At 42.4% G+C, this 18,814-nt stretch overlaps 2 protein-coding genes across 3 annotated transcripts; both read left to right on the top strand.

The window, feature by feature from the left end:
- The first annotated feature begins 637 nt into the window (after window positions 1-637).
- LOC148862280 (non-specific lipid transfer protein GPI-anchored 30-like) lies at window positions 638-1,459 on the top strand. The gene is made up of 2 exons (XM_088980786.1): window positions 638-1,047; window positions 1,162-1,459. The coding sequence occupies exons 1-2, from the start codon at window positions 711-713 to the stop codon at window positions 1,278-1,280; spliced, it is 456 nt and encodes a 151-aa protein (XP_088836912.1). The 5' UTR covers window positions 638-710; the 3' UTR covers window positions 1,281-1,459.
- Window positions 1,460-4,098: 2,639 nt separating this feature from the next.
- On the top strand, window positions 4,099-5,765 carry LOC148862279 (non-specific lipid transfer protein GPI-anchored 30-like). 2 transcript variants are annotated; one of them, XM_088980763.1, is made up of 3 exons: window positions 4,099-4,298; window positions 4,499-4,886; window positions 5,455-5,765. In XM_088980763.1, exons 2-3 carry the CDS (start codon window positions 4,580-4,582, stop codon window positions 5,616-5,618), a joined length of 471 nt encoding a protein of 156 aa, XP_088836889.1. In that variant the 5' UTR covers window positions 4,099-4,298; window positions 4,499-4,579; the 3' UTR covers window positions 5,619-5,765. The 2 variants fall into 2 exon arrangements, with proteins under 2 accessions (XP_088836889.1, XP_088836888.1); XM_088980762.1 differs by having other exon boundaries at window positions 4,099-4,886.
- Window positions 5,766-18,814: the final 13,049 nt, after the last annotated feature.

Below are 18,814 nucleotides of genomic sequence, written 5' to 3'. Positions count from 1 at the left end.
GAAGAAAAAGAGAATAGGCTGAGGTGCTATTATGCATACATACACACATGCTTGATCACGTAGAGTGCATATACTGATCATACCTAATGAATTCCTTGTTAAAATCTCTCCTTTTTTTCTGAATGTTTTTGTTAGGCTGTATTTGGCATTCTTTATTTTAAGGATTTATCTCATTTTTGTAATTAAAAACTCAGTGTCTACTTATAAGAATTCTGCCCACTTTTGCTCACATAATATTGCAGCCACACAGCGAGAATACCTCATCTTTCTGCATAGTATTATGCAGGAGAGATGTTCTCAATTCACGGGGCAGTGTGTTGTGAATCGACCTGAACAAAGTTCTCGTATGTAAGAGATCCCGCGTCCCATTTTAACAGCAAAAAAGAGACCATGCAAATCCTTAAAATAAGGAATACCAAGTGCAGTCTAATTAGACCTTAAAATTTATAGCTACACCTAATTTGCATCCATAGCCGGCCAAACAGGCCAACACGTTAAATAGCCAGCAAGTTGGATAACCAACCCAAACGGTCCCAGTTGACAAAGATGAACAAGACAAGAAAATAGGAAAAGGTGAACATATATATATATATATATGATAGTAATAGTTGAATATATGTATATAAACGATCGCAAGCACCCCAGAAAACAGGAAGTGCATTGATCAGGGTCTAGTAAACAATTGAGTGAAGAAATTAATTACCAAGGAAATGGAGAAGGTTTGGGGTGGATGTAGGTATGTAGTAGTAGTGGTTTTAGGCTTGGCGATTTTGGCGTGGAAGCACTGCGAGGCTCAGGATGAAACGTCGTCATGTCTAAACCAACTAGTTCCTTGCCTAAATTATCTCAACGGGACAAATATTGACCCACCAAGTAGTTGCTGTGACCCGCTGAAGTCGGTAATCGAATCGAACCCTGAATGTCTCTGTGGTCTGGCAAGTGCTAAGGGTAGCACCATGGCTCAGCAGGCTGGGATCAATATCACAGAAGCCCAGCAATTACCGGCCAAATGCGGGCAGAGTGTTAATCCCATCTCTTGTCTTACAGGTAACTCTGCCTCAATCTCCTCGTGATTCTCTATTCTCCGTCTCTTCATTTATTTACCATCATCTCACAACACTTATTAACAATCTATCTCTTCCACTTTTTTTTTTTTGGCAGATGCCAATAAGAATACAGTGCCGAGTTCTGCAAGTGGTAGTGGGTTCTCGTTTGTGAGCATCATACTAGCTGCTACTCTTGGGATGTCGGTTCAATGTGCAACTAATATTTTTGTTTGAGTTTGAGGATCGTCCGACGACCTGTTAGCACTTGCAGAGTACTTGTATTTTTGTTATCTTTATTAATTCTTATTATCATTCTTTCATGCTCTATTAATTTTCAACCACTGTCCATAAACAGGAAACTGCTTAGCTGTATCTGTATTGCTACCGATTAATAAAGTATGGTTAATATTTAATGGATGGTTCATTCAAATGTTGATAATGCATGATGATCCGTGAGCCAGAATCTGAGCTCTCTCTCTCTCTGACTTTGGGATTTGGGGTTCGAATAATACAGTTTCATTACTTGTATGATCAATAGGACAATCCGCAGGTGCAGCTCTAGCCTTATGTAGCTCGTAATGTTCAGATTTTTGTTTACAAAGAAAGAAAGAATAAAAGAAGAAGAATATTATATTCCATGATTTGGCTCAAAACATAATCTAGGAGCAGTATTTCAGAATACAAGAATTGCTGCTTTATTATAATAAAAAAAAAAAAGTAGAAAACGAATACGAAGAATTTCTTGGAAGTATGTGGCATGTGGCTGTGGGTGGTCTGTTTCCGTCTAATTTTGCCTCTAAGCGTGTCAACGTGGATTCAATTATTCAAATCTTGTAGGCCGAAGAGAAACAAACTTCTTGCTCCACTGCGAATAGTGTTGGACACTTGGGCTAAAACATGAAATCACGGTTTTTGATGTATTCTTGTGGCCCCACGTCATTTCATCCATGGATGCAGCACCGTTTTTTCCAATAACAGAAAATTGTGATGCAGTGCTGCTGATGTGTGGGTTGGAAGTTTTTTTTTTGAGAAAATGGTTTCTTTATTTTGTTTGGAAACAGTAATAAGGTAGGACGTTTCCCGGAGCAATAGTAACATTTTCTGTTTGTTTGGTACTAATACGTGAATGATTATCAGAAAGTTCTATTGTCCGAAATGGTTGGTGATAAGGGCGGATTTGGCCTTCCAATGATATTGTGACACATAGCACCTTAGAACAATTAGGTGACACCCGAAACCACTTGGCAACAATTTGCATTAGTCAAGTTGATGGTGTCCCACCTAGTGGCCCAGGCGCGGCCTGGCCCTAGCACGAGCTGGCAGCCCAGCACAGGCACGACCTAGTAGCCTGGCACAGGCACCGAGCTAGCAGCCTAGCATGGGCACGACCTGGCAACCTGGCACAAGCACCGACCTAGCGGCCTGGCCCAGGCGTGACTGGCAACCTGACACATGCGCCGACTTGGCGACTTGTAAGACGTGCTCGCCGACGAATTCGGCATGCATATCCTAACACTCCCATGATCCTTGGAAGTCAGCCGACGTGTCGAACGATTTGGAGGGTGATCAACGTGCATGGCAGTTACCTCCAAAAATCTCGAACAACTTAAACGACCTCACAGAAATCTCGGATATGGCGCGTAAATTCCACGCCAAATAATGATTATATAAAAGCACCAACCCGAAAGGCAAGAAAGAAAATTCTAGCTCTCATATTGTGTGATTTTTAGTTCACAGTCTACTATGAGATTACTGACTTAAGCATCAGAGCAACTTCGTCGGGTTAGCCACCTCGGGTCTTCAGACATTTGGTTCCTTGAATGTCTCTAAAGAGCAACGAAACTCATCAATCCAGCTTGACACCTTACAGGAATCTCGGCACCTCACAGGCAGTTCGGCACCTTACAAGCAACCCTGCACCTGGTCAACCCGATGTCTCATAGGCAACTCACCACCTGATCAGCCCAGCACCTCTCAAGTAACTCAACACCTAGACAACTCCACTTCGACCTCTAAATCATCAGCCACTTGAAAACAAATCAAATGATGAATTACTTAACCAAAAAATCAATACATCATTAAAAATCGATTCATCACTTGGGATTCACCAAGTAGGTGGTCTCATCTCATATACCGATCGCATTTGCAATATCACTTGAGCATGTAAATATGCATTACATGCATAACACCAAATTGACAAATCACCACTCCTAAATGAAAAACAAAAAATGTACACCAAACTGTGGCATGTAGTAATCAAGATGGTTGGCGAGGACAACTCTGGCTCATTAAAAGCGTGGTGTATGTACACAAAGAAGCTGTTTTAACTTTTTGAACTTCTTACAACGAGCATTCACATGCATAAAGGTGGTTGTTTACATTTCGGATGATAGAATGCTCACAGGTTGCTGATAGAACGCAGCGCCGGTGTAAGAAGAAGAAGAAGAGTGTACCGTTGGAACTCTTGCCACCGATGGACGATGGCCGGTGTATGGGGTAGGACTGTAGGAGTGTTCGGTGGAGGAGATAAGAGAAAAGCTAAAAAGGGAAGGGAGGGTTCGAACTGGGAGGGGCTTTATTACTTTTTGCCGTTTTGGACCCGGTTTAACTGCATACCCCAACTAACGGCCGAAACCCATTAAAATTAGCCAGTGTATACCCAGACCAGACGACGTGGTCATCCCTGACGTGAACCCAGGAGTTCACAGAACGCGGACACAGTTTTAACAGGATAAATAAAGATGAATTTACCTAAAACTCAATACTTACTGTACAAAAAAAACACTTTAAAGTTGGTAAATAAATGGTTATCAAAATTAAAATATATGACTTGACGGTGAACAGCTGTTAATCCCGTGGTTAACAGCTGTTTGTTTTTGAAGGGTAGAGTTCTGAACCGATGTTCTTTCAATTTGACCATACAATTGAAGCACGAAACACTAGTGAACTAAAATACAGGGAAAAAAGTTGCAGCACATCCGGGACTCCTTAGTTACTAATACCTTGACGTACACGTTATTGACTATTGAGGAGAGGCGTATGCACTCTATGCATTTTGGAGACGCACCGCCACCGAGCACCGAGCACCGTGCACATGGGGAGACCCGGCTGTTGAATTTCCGCACCCTTTCTTTAATTCAATCCTGCATGTGAAAGAGTAACCTCGTAATAACCCCGATGAGCAAGTTGAAGCGGCCGGAGAGTGGGTACCAAGGGCCAATCGTATACCAGGATCGATCATATTCATTAATGGTTCTTTGACTTCTTCCTCTATTATGAGATTATGATTTATGACTATGTTATCAATCCGGATCTCCTGCCCACAAGATTATGATGTAGAAGATCCGAACTGCTATGTTATTTAATTTAAATTAAAAATTAAGCATGGTTCTTTGACTTTTTGGTAGATTATATAACACCAAATAAAGGTCATTTATATTGACAAGTTGCAGAAAAGATCAGTATATAAGTAGTGCAGTGGCATCATCCTCCGGGCCACAGAGTGAGAGTATCCAACTGACGAAACGAAAAAAATGGGGAAGTTTAGTTTTGTAGTAGTAGTAGTAGCTCTGGTGCTCTCTGTGTCTGAATGCCAGGCTCAGCAGGATTCTTCGTGTTTAAACGAGATTGCTCCGTGTGTGGCTTTTATCAGTGAGACAAAACCGCCGAGTAGTTGCTGTGATCCTTTGAAATCGGTGATCAAGTCCAAGCCGCAGTGCCTCTGCAATCTTATAACCGCCAACGCCGCTAATGCAACTCAACTGAGGATCAATGTCGCCCAGGCGCAGCAATTACCAGCTAAATGTGGAACCAGTTTCAACGCAAGCTCTTGCCTTACAGGTAACCACGTCTCACTTCTGTTTCTGGCATGACTTTACTCACTGTAGACTCTACAGTCTTGTCCATTATACATGATACTTCTGTTAATTATTATTATTATTATAGTCTGCAAATAAGATCTCTCTGAGGGAGCAATATGGATGGGCACTTTAGCCAGTTACCCTATTTGGCCCATCATTTTGGATTAATTGGAGAAACGTAATTGGGATGGGTGAACAGTGGGATCGTATGAATTCGCATTGACGCCTCACAGCACATCCCAACCCTGTATTGAAAACATCTCCCATGGTAATTAAGGACGGTAAGATATGTATGTGGGGCCCGCTCTGTGGAGGCACCAATGTAAATTCCGATCGATCCAATCTCTCTCTACATAAAAACTCTCAACGGTGTGTAATGCCCATTTTTTATATTAATTTCAAATAAACAATTGACATAGTTACTCCATACTTAATATGGGGTGGTCACTACTTAAAAGTATTAAAGAAATGTGCTGGGCTTAAACAAGGATGACCTATTTTACCTGCTTTCCATTATAACTAATGAAATCAATCTACATTAATTGCAGGCTCACCAAGTGTAAACAATACTGCAAATGGAGGAACATCAAGTGTAAACAACACTGCAAATGGAACAGCAACAAGTTCTTCAAGTCAGTTCTCTCCTGTGAGCATTATTGTATTGGCTACGGCATTATCAGTGACTGTTCAATTAGCATCAAACAGTATTTGACCTTAAGTCGCATCTATTACATTCCTTGATTTCAACGGAGATACCATGAGATTACTTGTTTACCATTTTTGTATTGTATCTCTTCTTTGAGCTCAGGTGTATTCTTTCACTGCGGAATAAAACATCTTTTTAGTTTCATTATCATCATGATGGCGGTGATGCATCAACGATTCATGTACATGATACCTTTGCTGGTCAAGCAATTTAGCGAAGGCATGAACCATTTAACTAGGAGTCTTATGAATCAGCTTGGGTATTTGGAAAGATCTAAAGTCCCATTTGATTTGTGGGAATAGGGGTCTGGAATTGGAATCAGAATGGGCCATTCCAATTCCAACAATTGGGTTGGGGGAAATCAGAATCCCATTCCCATTCCTGATGGAATGGCCATTCCCTTTCCCTTGGGAATGAAATTCCGTTCCTGCTGATTCCAATTCCCATCTGAACCAAACAAACTATGAAAATAGACCATTCCGATTCCGATTCTGACTGCAAACGAAATGGACCCTAAGTATGTTTTACCTTTCATAGGTAGGATCATCCTCCTCTTGTTTCTTCTTGCTCTCAGTAATATAAACCCATTTTCCTCTACTACACACATGTATCTGAATAGATTGAGACCAAGATAAATAATTGGTCCCATCCAGCTTCACAGTAGTCATAGCCCCAAAAAGATTCTCCACTGACCCCATGTCCAAACTCAGAATCTGTAGAATATTTGGTCTCTCCTCCAGTTTGCTCCATTAAATAAGCGGATGTAAACGAAAATCAAATTAAGGCTTTAATAGGCTAGATTTACTATTCTAAGCAAAGAACAACCTCTCAACCCCCCCAAAATTAGGGTTTTACAAGGTCTTGCGGGATGAGGAGAAAAAGAATAACTTCAACTGCCCCTTCCAGAGGTTCCAGAACTCAATCCAAACAAAATTGCCCCCAATAGAAATCAAAAGGCTTACCTCTGATCCCAAAGCACCTGGTTCAAATTGTCTCTACAACCTGCAACAAGGTTTCTCTAGTTACCTAGGGTTTTCGGAAAAAATCTCCAAGAACCTGCCCTGGGCTTCAACTAAGGATGAAAAACCTCCACAAAACTCTCTAAAAACCTTCCTAACTGGGCTGCATAAGTAGCAGATCGATCAACCAACCAGTTCTCCATACACACTATGTATGGGCAAAGAAAGGAGAAAAAGTCGAAAGTGAGAACCCTCTCTGATACCAAGTTGAAAATTACACCTACAATAATTCGGATAATGCAAGAAAAGAAGAAATGAGAGAAAGAGAAAGAAGAAGAAAAGAAGTTTCAGCAATAGGTTGTGGAAGAAGAAAAGAAGGGAAGAGAGAAAAAAAAGAATTCGAACCTCTCTCTCTAGCCCCCTATCATCACTTTTATTAATAATTCTAAGTTTGAATACAATTACTTGGATGCCCTTAATGGGGCGACCAGAACTAAAGAAATAATTAAAAAAAATAAAAAAAGGCTCATAAAGCCCATAACAAACAAACATAACTTTTAAACACTACTTAAAAGAAATAAATAACACTAGGGCCAATTCGGCCCATTCTCACCATAGTCTTCTACTTCATCCCTCCACATCACTCTCTCTATTAGGCTTCTCTAATGCTAATTGGGATGGTTGCCCTATTGATCACCGTTCTTAGAGTGGATATGCAATTTTCTTGGGTCCCAATTTGGTTTCCCAGAGTTCTCAAAAACAACCCACTATTTGCTGCTCTAGTACTAAAGGCTGAATACCACTGCCTTCCCTCTACCACTAATGAGGTATTCTTGCTATGTATGCCATTCTCTGAACTCGGCTTCTCCTCTATCAAGCTTGCCACCATATGGTGTGACATGGGGGCAAAGTTTCTTGCATCAAATCCCATTCAATATTCACACATGAAACATATTGAATTTGACATTCATTTTATTGGGAAAAACTTGCAGTTGGTTCTATTATTATTCATTACATTTCTAGCAAAAACCAAGTTGTTGATAATATAAGTTACAAACCAAGCCTCCACTAACAACCAATAAAAGAACTTACCAATTGAGCCACCATGGAGGGGCAAAATTGAGATTATAATAAAATGTATGATGCAGTGCTAATGGCCCTAACCGTTTCATTAATGGAAGGCCTATTTATGTCAAATAGGGCCACCCAACATGGTATGCTTGAGTAGTTCTGAAAACTATAGGGTATATTTAAGTAGTTTAGTAAAACCACATGGTATATTTAAGTAATTTACCTTATTTATTGTTCTAAACTATTGTAAAAGGGAAATATAAAATTGATCTTAAAGTCATTTAAAACATTTTTGGGATGAGTATTTTATTGAGCGGAAGGTTTTTGCCAATTTGAATTCTTAGTTATCTAAATATTTTTATAATGCAATGTCTATTAGATTTCTCATTAGTTTTTAATACCATATATTTTCTTTTAAAGCAAAAAGTATATCATAAGTTTGAAATAGCATTTTTACAAGGATTTTTTTAGATAATATTTGATTTATCTTCTTCATGATGGGCCCTATCAAAGTTTTAAAAGCCAACAACCCTCCCTTTACTTTTTAACTTTATTTTTGACATTTTAGTTTTTAAAAATAATTTCACTTTTTATTATTGAACCATGGACCACTGTCCAGGTCAAATGGCTTAGTGGTTCAATCGTCCGGGTCAGTGTTTAATTGACCATTTCAACAGTTTTGGGGAAAAATCTGAGCCAGGTGAAAAATATAACCAGATAGGCGACCAATTCCCAAGTTGAACATTTTGACCGCCCAGGTCAACAGCAGTTTTAAAACCATGGACCATATTGGCTGGCATGTGCCACTCATATCCATACATGATATATGACAATTTTGGAACCCTAGACCTGTTCCTAACAACATGTCACAGATCCTGTCTAGAAATCTAGAAATCTCATTATAACTAAAACTCATATTAGGCTCAAAAGAAATTAAAACGGTAAATCCTAATTACAGATATCAATCAATCTCCCTTTAAACTTAATAAGAGAAATGTAATCTTTGCTTCCTTGCATCTTCAAGACATTTACACGGTCCCAGTGTCGCTAAATATCATATCTTATATAATGGCATACCAAATATAGAACATACCTAAGACTTTTTTAGGTTGGAGTCGGTACTGGTACCAATTTTAGGTGACTATTTGAAAAGGAGGTCTACAACCACCTAAAAGAAAAGAAAATAGTAAAAATCCATATGCATTAAATATAGTTGATATTATCAGTGAGATCTACCCTGTCTTGGTTTCAATTGACAAATGTATTGCAGATTCTCTCACATGTCAATGAGGTCGAGTCCAGTCGGTGTAGACATCCCATTTCAATTGCCCCGATACACCACCTATGGTGCAATCATGCATCTTGTTGAATTCAACCTAGCAAGTCTTCTATTGATTTCCAGTCCCATATGGTTGGGAGAATACTTGGACAATGATGATGAGGTACTCTATTGATTTTCAGCCGAGCTTGTACGGTCACATTCTCCATCTTTTCTTGATTGTTTCTTATAAGATTTTAGGGGAAAAAGAAACCATTTCTTACCATGCCCATTAACACCCCTCCTACCCCCACGGCCCCCCACCCCCACCCTTCCTAGAGAATTTATTAGTATTCAAAGGTGCAAGAATGAAGTGTATAATTCTAAAGCATGAAATGGTTAGAAGCTTTTTTTTTTTTTTTTTGAGAAAAAGGTAACTGATTATATAATAAAAACAAAGAAAGTACATGAGAAGATGTACAATCTGCTGGGAAAGACCAACACTCAGAAATTACATAGGCAGAAACCTTTCACTATATAGATTTTCCCTAAAGACCAAATCATCGGCTGTTAAATTTAACTCTGGGAACCCAGGCTAGATTTACAACCAAGGTGTCCAAAGTATCTCTGCCCTCAGTCAGGTAATGTGCTAGCATTCAAGAGCCTCCGTCTTTCTTCCCTAACCATTTTATAGTATTTGCAGAATCAACTCCAACGGTTAGAGCAGACCAGCTTTTATCTTTTCTATTCAAAGACCTGTGAGTGCAGCCAAGATTTCTGCTTTTGTAGAATCAGCAAACCCAAATTGGGCCACTGAAAGCTCACTCAAAGCTTCCGTCCCTTCTAAACACTCCACCTATCCCCTCAGTTACAGGGTTACCCAGAGAACTGCCATCAAAATTTAATCCAAGTTCTGACTCCAAACTTGTAAAGGGAACACTAGATCTGCTTAAAGACCCTGATGAAGAATAAAGGATTTCCACCAAACTCCTTTGCAAATCATTCAAAGAAAATCCTTTGAACTCCACAGAATTAGCTCCCACAGGTTACCCAAGAAAGAAATATGAGAAAGCAAATCTTCAAAAGATCTAGATCCATTTTCAAAAAGGCATTGTTTCTTTCTTCCCAAGCTAATTGTATGTACACACCCAAACTCTGGGGGTTGTTGAATAGATGGATGGTATGTTTCAGTTTCATTCCACCATAGATTTTGAACCTACCCATGGAAAAATGGGAAAAAAGTTCCTTCTCAAGAAAGAGCATGTTAGACATAGACTATATGCCTCATTGTTCCAACTAAAAGAAATAACTTAGGACTCGTAAGACACAAGATAGTCAAAAACAAAAGAAACCAGATTCCAAAACCAATCAACAAGTAGATAAGTTCACTCAAATCTCATTGACCAATTGCATGTTCCATCTCTGAAGTTCAAGGCCTATACATATTTTAAGTTCAATATGAAGGCATGGCAACAACAAACCAAAAAAAAAAAAAAAACAAAAGAAATGAAAAGGAAAGAGAGAGAGAGAGAGACTGCATTCATACTAGACAAAGAGAATGTTACGACCATGCCAGTCCACTCGAGCCCAGTCCCAGCAGCCCACGATGGATCCTGAGAGAAGCCATTTCACATCGGTTTGTTAGAAGACAGAGGGGACCACCAGCCATTACAGATGATTCAGTGCCAGAGTTGGTTACACCTGCACATGAGAATATCTGATCCTCATGATTAGCTCAGTAGGCCATTATATAAGGCCAGCAATCATGTAATAAAGGAATATAGAAATAAACTTCTTCTTCCCTTCCTATCTTCTCTATCCAAGGAGGTGAGTCTCCCTCGAAGAGACTACCAAGGTAGGCAGTACCTAGCAGTTGGTATCAGAGGCAACGAGGTTCCTAATGCCGCAGACGCGGTCGATGACAGGGTCAACCAGATTGAGTTGAGCCTGCATCAGGTGGTTTCTGAGCTGAAAGAGATTCGAGCCTCCATGTCTGATATGGCTTCCCAGCACCAAACGGGGGAATCCAGCTGCCAAGAAGGGGATATGGAAGACTCCAACTATACAGGGGGAAGAGGGGGATCGCCTTTTCCAGGAAAGGTAACCAAGATTGACTTTCCCAAGTGTTCCGGCTGTGACCCCATCCCTTGGATTTTCAAGGCAGAGCGGTACTTCGAGTACCATTAGGCTCCGTCCCACCAGCAAGTATCCAACGCTTCCATCCATCTCGATGGCGACACAATACTCTGGTTCCAGTGGTATCGCCATTCTCATCCTCAAGTAATGTCATCAGAAATCACGGAGGCATTCTGCGTCAGGTTCAGCCCTACCACCTTGAGAACTACCACAAACAACTTACTCGACTCAAACAGACCAGCACGATAATGGAGTATCAGTTGGAGTTCGAGAGGTTGTCCTCCCATGTTTTCCGATGGCCATAACCAGCTCTGGTAGGTTGTTTTCTTGGGGGATTACAGGATGACATTCGCCTGGAGCTCAAGGGTGCTCAGCCGGCGGCGGATCTGGCCAGACTTCATGAGGAACGTTTGGACCAGCTGAAGAAGGCCAACCGCTCCATGGGCCCGATCCTGAAGACACCCCCAAAGACTGAACCCATGTTTCACAAGCCCATGACTGATTTTGCAAGACCCACCATTCCCCGACCCAATGTGCCTTACGTGGGCTGAATCGCAGGCCCGGCATGAAAAGGGCCTCTGCTACAACTGTGATGACAAATTTGGTCCAGGCCATAAGTGCAAGGTCCAGCACGCCTACTTGCTACAAATCGATGAGGAGAATTCCAAAGATAGCCCGACGACAACCCCTGAAGAGGAGGCTACCCCAGCTAGCCCCGTCTAGGAGGGCACTAAGATCTCTCGCCATGCCCTGATGGGCTTGGGTTCCATGCAAGCAATGCAGGTCGAAGGCAACTTACTAGGTCATTGCCATCCATATTGAGAGCAGCTCCACCTTAAATTTCATCACCTATCTATGGCCAAGCAACTCGGTATGGTACTCCAACCCACCACCCCTTTTTCTGTTCATGTGGCTAATGGGCACAAAAATACATGTGATATCATTTGTAGAACGGAGCCTATATCCATTCAGGGCCAGAAGTTTTACATTGATTTACATCCCCTAGAATTTTTTGGGGCGGATGTTATACTGGGGATCCAGTGGCTCCGCAGCCTAGGCCTGGTTCTATGTGACTGGAAGCAAATGACTATGGACTTCTCAAACGAAGGGGTGCCTTGCCACTTACAAGGTCATCAACCCAAGAACCTGCAACCAACCACTTTGAACATGCTAATTACCATATCTAAATCCTTCGGGCATCCTATATATATGTATCTTGGCTTGCAGCCCACATCCCCCACATTAGATAATCCGGATGAATCCCCATCAAAGCCCAACCTTCACCCAGCTCTTCAAGAGTTACTAACCCAATTTATGGACATTTTCACTGAGCCCACCTCACTTCTACCCCACCTTGCCAAGGACCACCGGATCCCTCTGAGTTAGCTCTTCACCCACCAACGTCCAACCTTACCAATACCCCTATTTCCAAAAAAAAAAAAAAGAGATTGAGAGGGTTGTTGCTGAGTTGCTTCAGAAGGGGTACATTTGGGCAGCACTAGCCCGTTCTCATCTCCTGTCCTATTAGTCAAGAAGAAAATGGCTCCTGGAGGTTCTGTGTTGATTACCGAGCATTGAACCAAATAACGGTGAAGGACAAATACCCTATTCCCATTATTGATGAGATGCTTGACGAATTGGGGTTAGCAAGGATGTTCTCCAAACTAGACCTTCACTCGGGGGTATCATCAGATCCGGATGCACCTGGAAGACATATCCAAAACGGCGTTTCGAGCCCATGACAGCCACTATGAGTTCCTAGTCATGCCATTTGGGTTCACGAACGCCCCTTCCACCTTCCAGTCCATCATGAATGATCTGTTTAGACCTTTCTTGCGACAATCAGTGCTAGTATTCTTTGACGACATCCTCATCTACAGCCCAAACTGGCCAGCCCACCTAGAGCACCTCCACCAAGTGCTACAGCTTCTAAGAGAGAACTGCTTGTACGCAAAGCTCTCCAAATGCTCATTAGGCCAAAGCAGAGTTCATTATTACTTGGGCCACATTGTGTATGAAGGGAGGGTCACAACTGACCCAGCGAAGGTAGCCGCAATCCAAAGTTGGCCCAAGCCCACCTCAACGACCTCCCTACGGAGCTTCCTAGGCCTTACACGTTACTACCAGCATTTCATACCCAACTAGGGCTCACAGCTGCCCCCCTCATACATCTCCTCAAGAAGGAAGGTTTTGCATGGAACAATGAAGCCCAACAGGCTTTTGAGGCACTTAAAGCCACAGTTACCACGCCACTGGTCCTGACACTACCGGATTTTACTCAGCCCTTTGAACTCAAATGTGATGCATCGGGAGTAGGAATGAGGGTAGTCCTAATGCAGGGTGGAAAGCCTCTAGCCTATTTTAGCAAGGCTTTATCTCTTGCTCACCGGGCCTAGTCTACATATGTCAAAGAACTTATGGCCATAGTCTTGGCTGTCCAGAAGTGGAGGGCCTACGTATTGGGGCGGAAGTTTGTCATCAGAACAGATCAAAAGAGTCTTAAATATCTCCTAGAGCAGCGAGCGCACACGCCAGAACAACAAAAATGGATCTGCAAACTGATGGGCTACGATTACTGGATCGAGTACAAACCCAACATCACCAACCGGGTAGCAGATGCCCTGTCGAGGATAGAAGAGCTGGCCTAGATCATGTGCACAGAACCACCCTACCCCTTGTCTGAGGCAGTACGGCGGGAAGCCAGGACAGATCCCCAACTTCAGCTGATCAGGAATCAGATTTAGGAGAGCCCGACTAAATATCAAGGGTATACTCTTATTGGGCCGGACTTATTCTTCATGGGACGCTTTGTGGTGTCACCCGCCTCGGCCCACATTCCCGACCTGCTAAGGCATTTTCATGATTCCCATCTAGGGGGTCACTCAGGCATCCTAAGAACTCTCAAGCGGCTAGGAAGCCACTACTACTGGCCAGGGATGCGACAGGATGTTCAACGTCACATTGCGGAGTGCAGGGTGTGCCAACAACAGAAATACCAGGCCCAATTGCCAGCTGGGCTCTTACAGCCGCTACGGATCCCTAAATGGGTCTGGGAAGACATTTCAATGGATTTCATCACGGGCCTGCCTCGATCAGCTGGTAAGTCGGTAATTTTGGTAGTGGTTGATCAGCTGACCAAGTATGGGCATTTCTCAGCCCTGCCGCATCCTTACACAGTGGCCATGGTGGCGGAAACTTTTATCAAGGATGTAGCTAATGAGGGCAGATTTGGCCCTCCACTAACATCATGACACATGGCATCTCGAAACAACTGGGTGACACCCAGAACCACCTAGGCGACAACTTGCCTTAGCCAAAATGATGGAGTCCCAGCTAGCGACCTAGCGACCTGCCTCTGGTGCTGACCTAGCAACCTGCCTCCACCGCCGACTTGGTAGAAACCTAGCCAGCGACCTCGTCCACGACTCAGGGCGGTTAGCAGCACCTCGTCCAAGGCCGACCTGTGGTACCTCGTCAATATTAGCTAAAGCAACATTGACGTGGGGAGCGACCTCCCTCGAGGGCTTGCCGACCTGATTGAGGTCCAGGTGACGACTTACAAGACATTCTCGCCATCGATTTCTGCATGCATCCCATCACTCCCGAGTCTCTCAGAAGTCAGCTCTCACACCAAATGTTTTGGGAGAAACCGACTAAGGCGCAAAGATTGGCCTATGTGCACGACTACCTCCGAGGACTTCGGAGCAGTTAGGCACGTCCTCCCAGAGATCCCGGACGTGTTATGTGATGCTCACGCCAAACAATGCCTATATAAAAGCCTTACCTCCAACTCCAAGGGGGAGATGCACAATTGTTAGTTCTCATAGCTCTCTCACATTTAACTATCTTCGCTAGCTTGAGCATCGGAGTACCCACCCCAGGTAAAGCAACCCGGGCACTCTGACACTATTTCCTTGCAAGTTGCATCAGAGCCACCTCTCCAGCTCGTCACCATTTAGCTAGGCATCAGATCCACCTCTCCAGCTTGTCACCCATTCAGCTAGACATCAAAGCCACTTCTCCAGCTCATCACCACTCAGTTAGACATCAGAGCCACCTCTCCAGCTCGTCACCATTTAGCTAGGCATCAGAGCCACCTCTCCAGCTCGTCACCACTCAGCTAGACATCAGAGCCACCTCTCCAACTCGTCACCATTTAGCTAAGCATCAGAGCCACCTCTCCATCTAGGCATCAGAGCCACCTCTCCAGCTCGTCACCATTCAGCTAGGCATCCATGCCACATTCCAGGTAGGGATTATTCAACCAGGCATCCGAGTCACCTACTAGCCGGAAGTTGTCGAAGTGCGCATCATCAGTAGCCAAATTGCATGGGACACCTCGGTCCATTGTCTCCGATAGAGAACCCACCTTCCTCAACCAATTCTGGAAAGAGTATTTCCATTTGCAGGGGACTAAGTTGTTCCACTCTACCAGCCATCACCCGCAAACTGACGGGCAAACCGAGGCTCCCAACAAGTGCTTGGAGGCATATTTAAGATGCTTTGTGGGGGAAAAACCCAAGCAATGGGATCATTGGTTACCTTGGGCCGAATTCTAGTATAACACTACCCACCATTCAGCCGTCAGCATGTCGCCTTTCAAAGCCCTACATGGGCGTGATCCGCCTCCTCTGCTTCCCTATGAGATTGGGTTGACTCGGGCCGCTGAAGTAGAGGCCACCTTGACCGCTAGAGATAAAATTTTAAAGGTTCTCAAGTTCAACCTGACCAAGGCCCAGGCTAGGATGAAAGCTCATTATGATGCCCATCATAGGCATGTGGAGTTCCAAGTGGGTGAGCTCGTCTACTTAAAGCTACAACCATACAGGCAGGTTTTAGTGGCCCGATGAGCATGGCACAAATTAACCCCTAAATTCTATGGGCCCTTCAAAATAGTTGAGAGGATCGGATCGGTAGCTTATCGGTTGGAGCTTCCACCCAACACCAAACTCCATCTGGTATTCCATATTTCGCTCCTTAAGAAAGCAGTAGGTCCTCATAACGGAGTCATAGCCACACTTCCCAAATTCACAGAGGACAAAGAGCTGGAGACGAAAGCCACCTGCATTATTGACTTCATATGTCGAGGACACAAGGTGGTTCCTGAAGCCAAGGTGGAATGGTCTAGACTAACCCCAAAAGACACCACTTGGGAACCCTATATGCAGCTATAGGATCGTTTTCCCAATTTGGACCTTGAAGGCAAGGTCGATCTTAAGGCGGGGGGGAGTTGTTATGACAACGCCAGTCCACTAGAGCCTAGGCCTAGTAGCCCACGATGGATCTAGAGAGAAGGCATTCATTTCACGTCAGTTTGTTAAAAGACAGAGGGGACCACCAGCCGTTACAGATGATTCGGTGCCAGAGTTGGTTACGCCTACACATGAGAATATTCGATCCTCATGATTAGCTTAGTAGGCCATTATATAAGGTTCCCTTCCTATCTTCTCTATTCAAGGAGGTGAGTTTCCCTCGAAGAGACTACCGAGGTAGGCGGTAGCTGCGGTACCTACCAAAGAACATTGAAAACTAGACTAAAGTTCTCCATATTAAGACATGCATGGGTTTAATGCATATACATAGACTAAGAAGTAGGGTAATACCATATACCATATAATAGAATGAATGTAACAAATATAAAAGCAGCATCTCAATGTAAAAGAAAAAATCAATAAAAAATGGATGCCTATAATTTATCCCTTCTACATTTCATCAATAGTTGACTGGACTCTTTCTTTTGATGTAATAGGTGATTACTAATCCATAAATCCTATTAGGCTATTGTAGATCCCTTGGGATACTGTATACTCTTCTGAAAAGATCTTTTATGCCACGGAATAAAGAATGCTAGCTTACAATCCATTAGTTGCTAAAAATTTTCTCCAGAATGCATATAAATACGAAATTTAGAGATGACATGAACTTCAATTACAGCAAGGAAATTGAAATGCAGAATTGTAATTACAACATTGAGCAATGAAGGAATTACAAGCAACTATGTACATAATTATTTCATTGTTTTTTCTTCTGTTTCTCTTGTTTCAAATCCCCTTTAATTGTACATAGCAAGAAGCTCTTACCAGTGGTTACGGTTTCCATAAAAATAATGGATTTAATATCTTGAAATTTCTTAAGACTCTGTCTTACAGAGTTTCTTGAAAGAAAGAAAGAAAGAAAATAGAATGACCAAATAGAAATACCTAACAAGATGGTGATTGGGTGGCTATCAGCGACACTTCTTTGGGATTTCTCTGATTACTTGTACAGTAAGTCCCATATGCAATTAAAATTCCAATCCACTGGCTTTAGATAAGGACAATGTGGTGATATGAAATGAATGGAAGTCCTACTCTCACAGAATCACCCCAAGAGTAATGGGGTGGGAAGGAGCTTGCTAAGTCAAGAAGAGACTGAGTGATCATCCTTGCCCCCCCCCCCCTACTCCTCTCTCAATTTGAGTAGGGCCCAGTCTGTGTGGCACATGGAATTTGACCAACCATTAGGCTCAAAAATCAAGCACAAATCATACACTGATGAGAGAGTCAACTACATTTATACTGGGTCTCTTTTCAGCACAAATCATACACTGAAATCATACTATTCCAAGACACCATACCTCTGACCCAAACTCAGACCAAATAAAAAAACTCTTCTAGAAATTCTAACAAAAGCACACACTGACTACATAGAAGTAAGCAAATTTCGCACAAAGACATCAATTCTAAACCCCAATTTTGGGCTCAACAAATGGATATATGAGAGACAAAAGAGGGGGAAGAGCTTTCTTAGAAGCCTTTGGTGATGATGTGAGAAAGGGTTTGGTTGAATTGACCAGTGTTCATGAATTCATCTATACAGGAACTTTTGGTGGCAATGGCAACTTGTAACATTCCATGTTTGATTTGAGCTGTTCAAGAAAGGAGAGAAGGGTTTTGAATCTCAGGGATGTTAGAGAAGGCTGAAAGAGCTGCATGTGAAGGAAAATTTAAATACCATGAGTTTCAAACTTTATGGTGTTTGATGGAAACCAATGTTGCATGGACTCCCCCAAATGGATGGCATGTCCATGTGAAAAACAAGTTGGAGCCCAACACTCCAGAGATTCTTCAGGACATTTTTACATAACATTCATCTCCCTGGTTTATCTGACATAAATGAACAGCAATGTATAACATGAGTGCTATTTTTTGTATCAAACATTACTTGGTAACAAATGAAACAATTAAGACCCCTTTTTGAAGGTATATAATGTTAGAATTCAAAAAATATGAGCCGTTTTAATAGTATATACTTTTCTGTAGATATGTCTGTGAATCCATTTTTCTCATCTTGTCAAGTCAGACTCTTGGGCAAGCATCAGATTCCAACTACAACGGCTGTGTCCATGCAACACTGATGGAAACAGAATCTAGTGGGAAAGGAAGAGAAAAGCTGTACTAAACCATTGGATCAGAATACTTTTAGACCAAGGAAAAAGATTGAAATTGAGCCAAAAAAAAGGACGGATAGATGTCCCAAATTATAAGTTTTTATTGACGGAATAGTGCCAGTTGTATCTATCATGGATAGCCAATCCCACAATCAGTAACCCTCTTCCCATGGATTCTGTCACACCACTAAATAGAGAAATATCTCTGTGAATGAATATAACACAACTAATCTGCAAATGACACAACTTCGAAGGCTTTACTATGATGTGAAATACTTAAAATAGATAAATGCATGTTTGGCACAATGGCATAAGCGGTGAAGTCTACTGCCAGTCAGTTATCAAAAGA

Source organism: Nelumbo lutea, chromosome 3 (genome assembly GCF_056320005.1).
Source record: "Nelumbo lutea isolate HS-2025 chromosome 3, American lotus-T2T, whole genome shotgun sequence".
NCBI classification, from domain to species: Eukaryota; Viridiplantae; Streptophyta; class Magnoliopsida; order Proteales; family Nelumbonaceae; genus Nelumbo; species Nelumbo lutea.
Note: the sequence above shows the minus strand (reverse complement) of the source record. Positions and strands in the feature narration are given on the sequence as shown.

What these genes read in the sequence shown, in the direction of transcription:
- LOC148862280 (XM_088980786.1), top strand. Translation starts at nt 711, where the DNA reads ATGGAGAAGGTTTGGGGTGGATGTAGGTATGTAGTAGTAGTGGTTTTA. An exon ending in TCCCATCTCTTGTCTTACAG is followed by an intron (nt 1,048 to 1,161) that starts GTAACTCTGCCT and finishes TTTTTTTGGCAG; the next exon opens with ATGCCAATAAGAATACAGTG.
- LOC148862279 (XM_088980763.1), top strand. Translation starts at nt 4,580, where the DNA reads ATGGGGAAGTTTAGTTTTGTAGTAGTAGTAGTAGCTCTGGTGCTCTCT. An exon ending in CGCAAGCTCTTGCCTTACAG is followed by an intron (nt 4,887 to 5,454) that starts GTAACCACGTCT and finishes CATTAATTGCAG; the next exon opens with GCTCACCAAGTGTAAACAAT.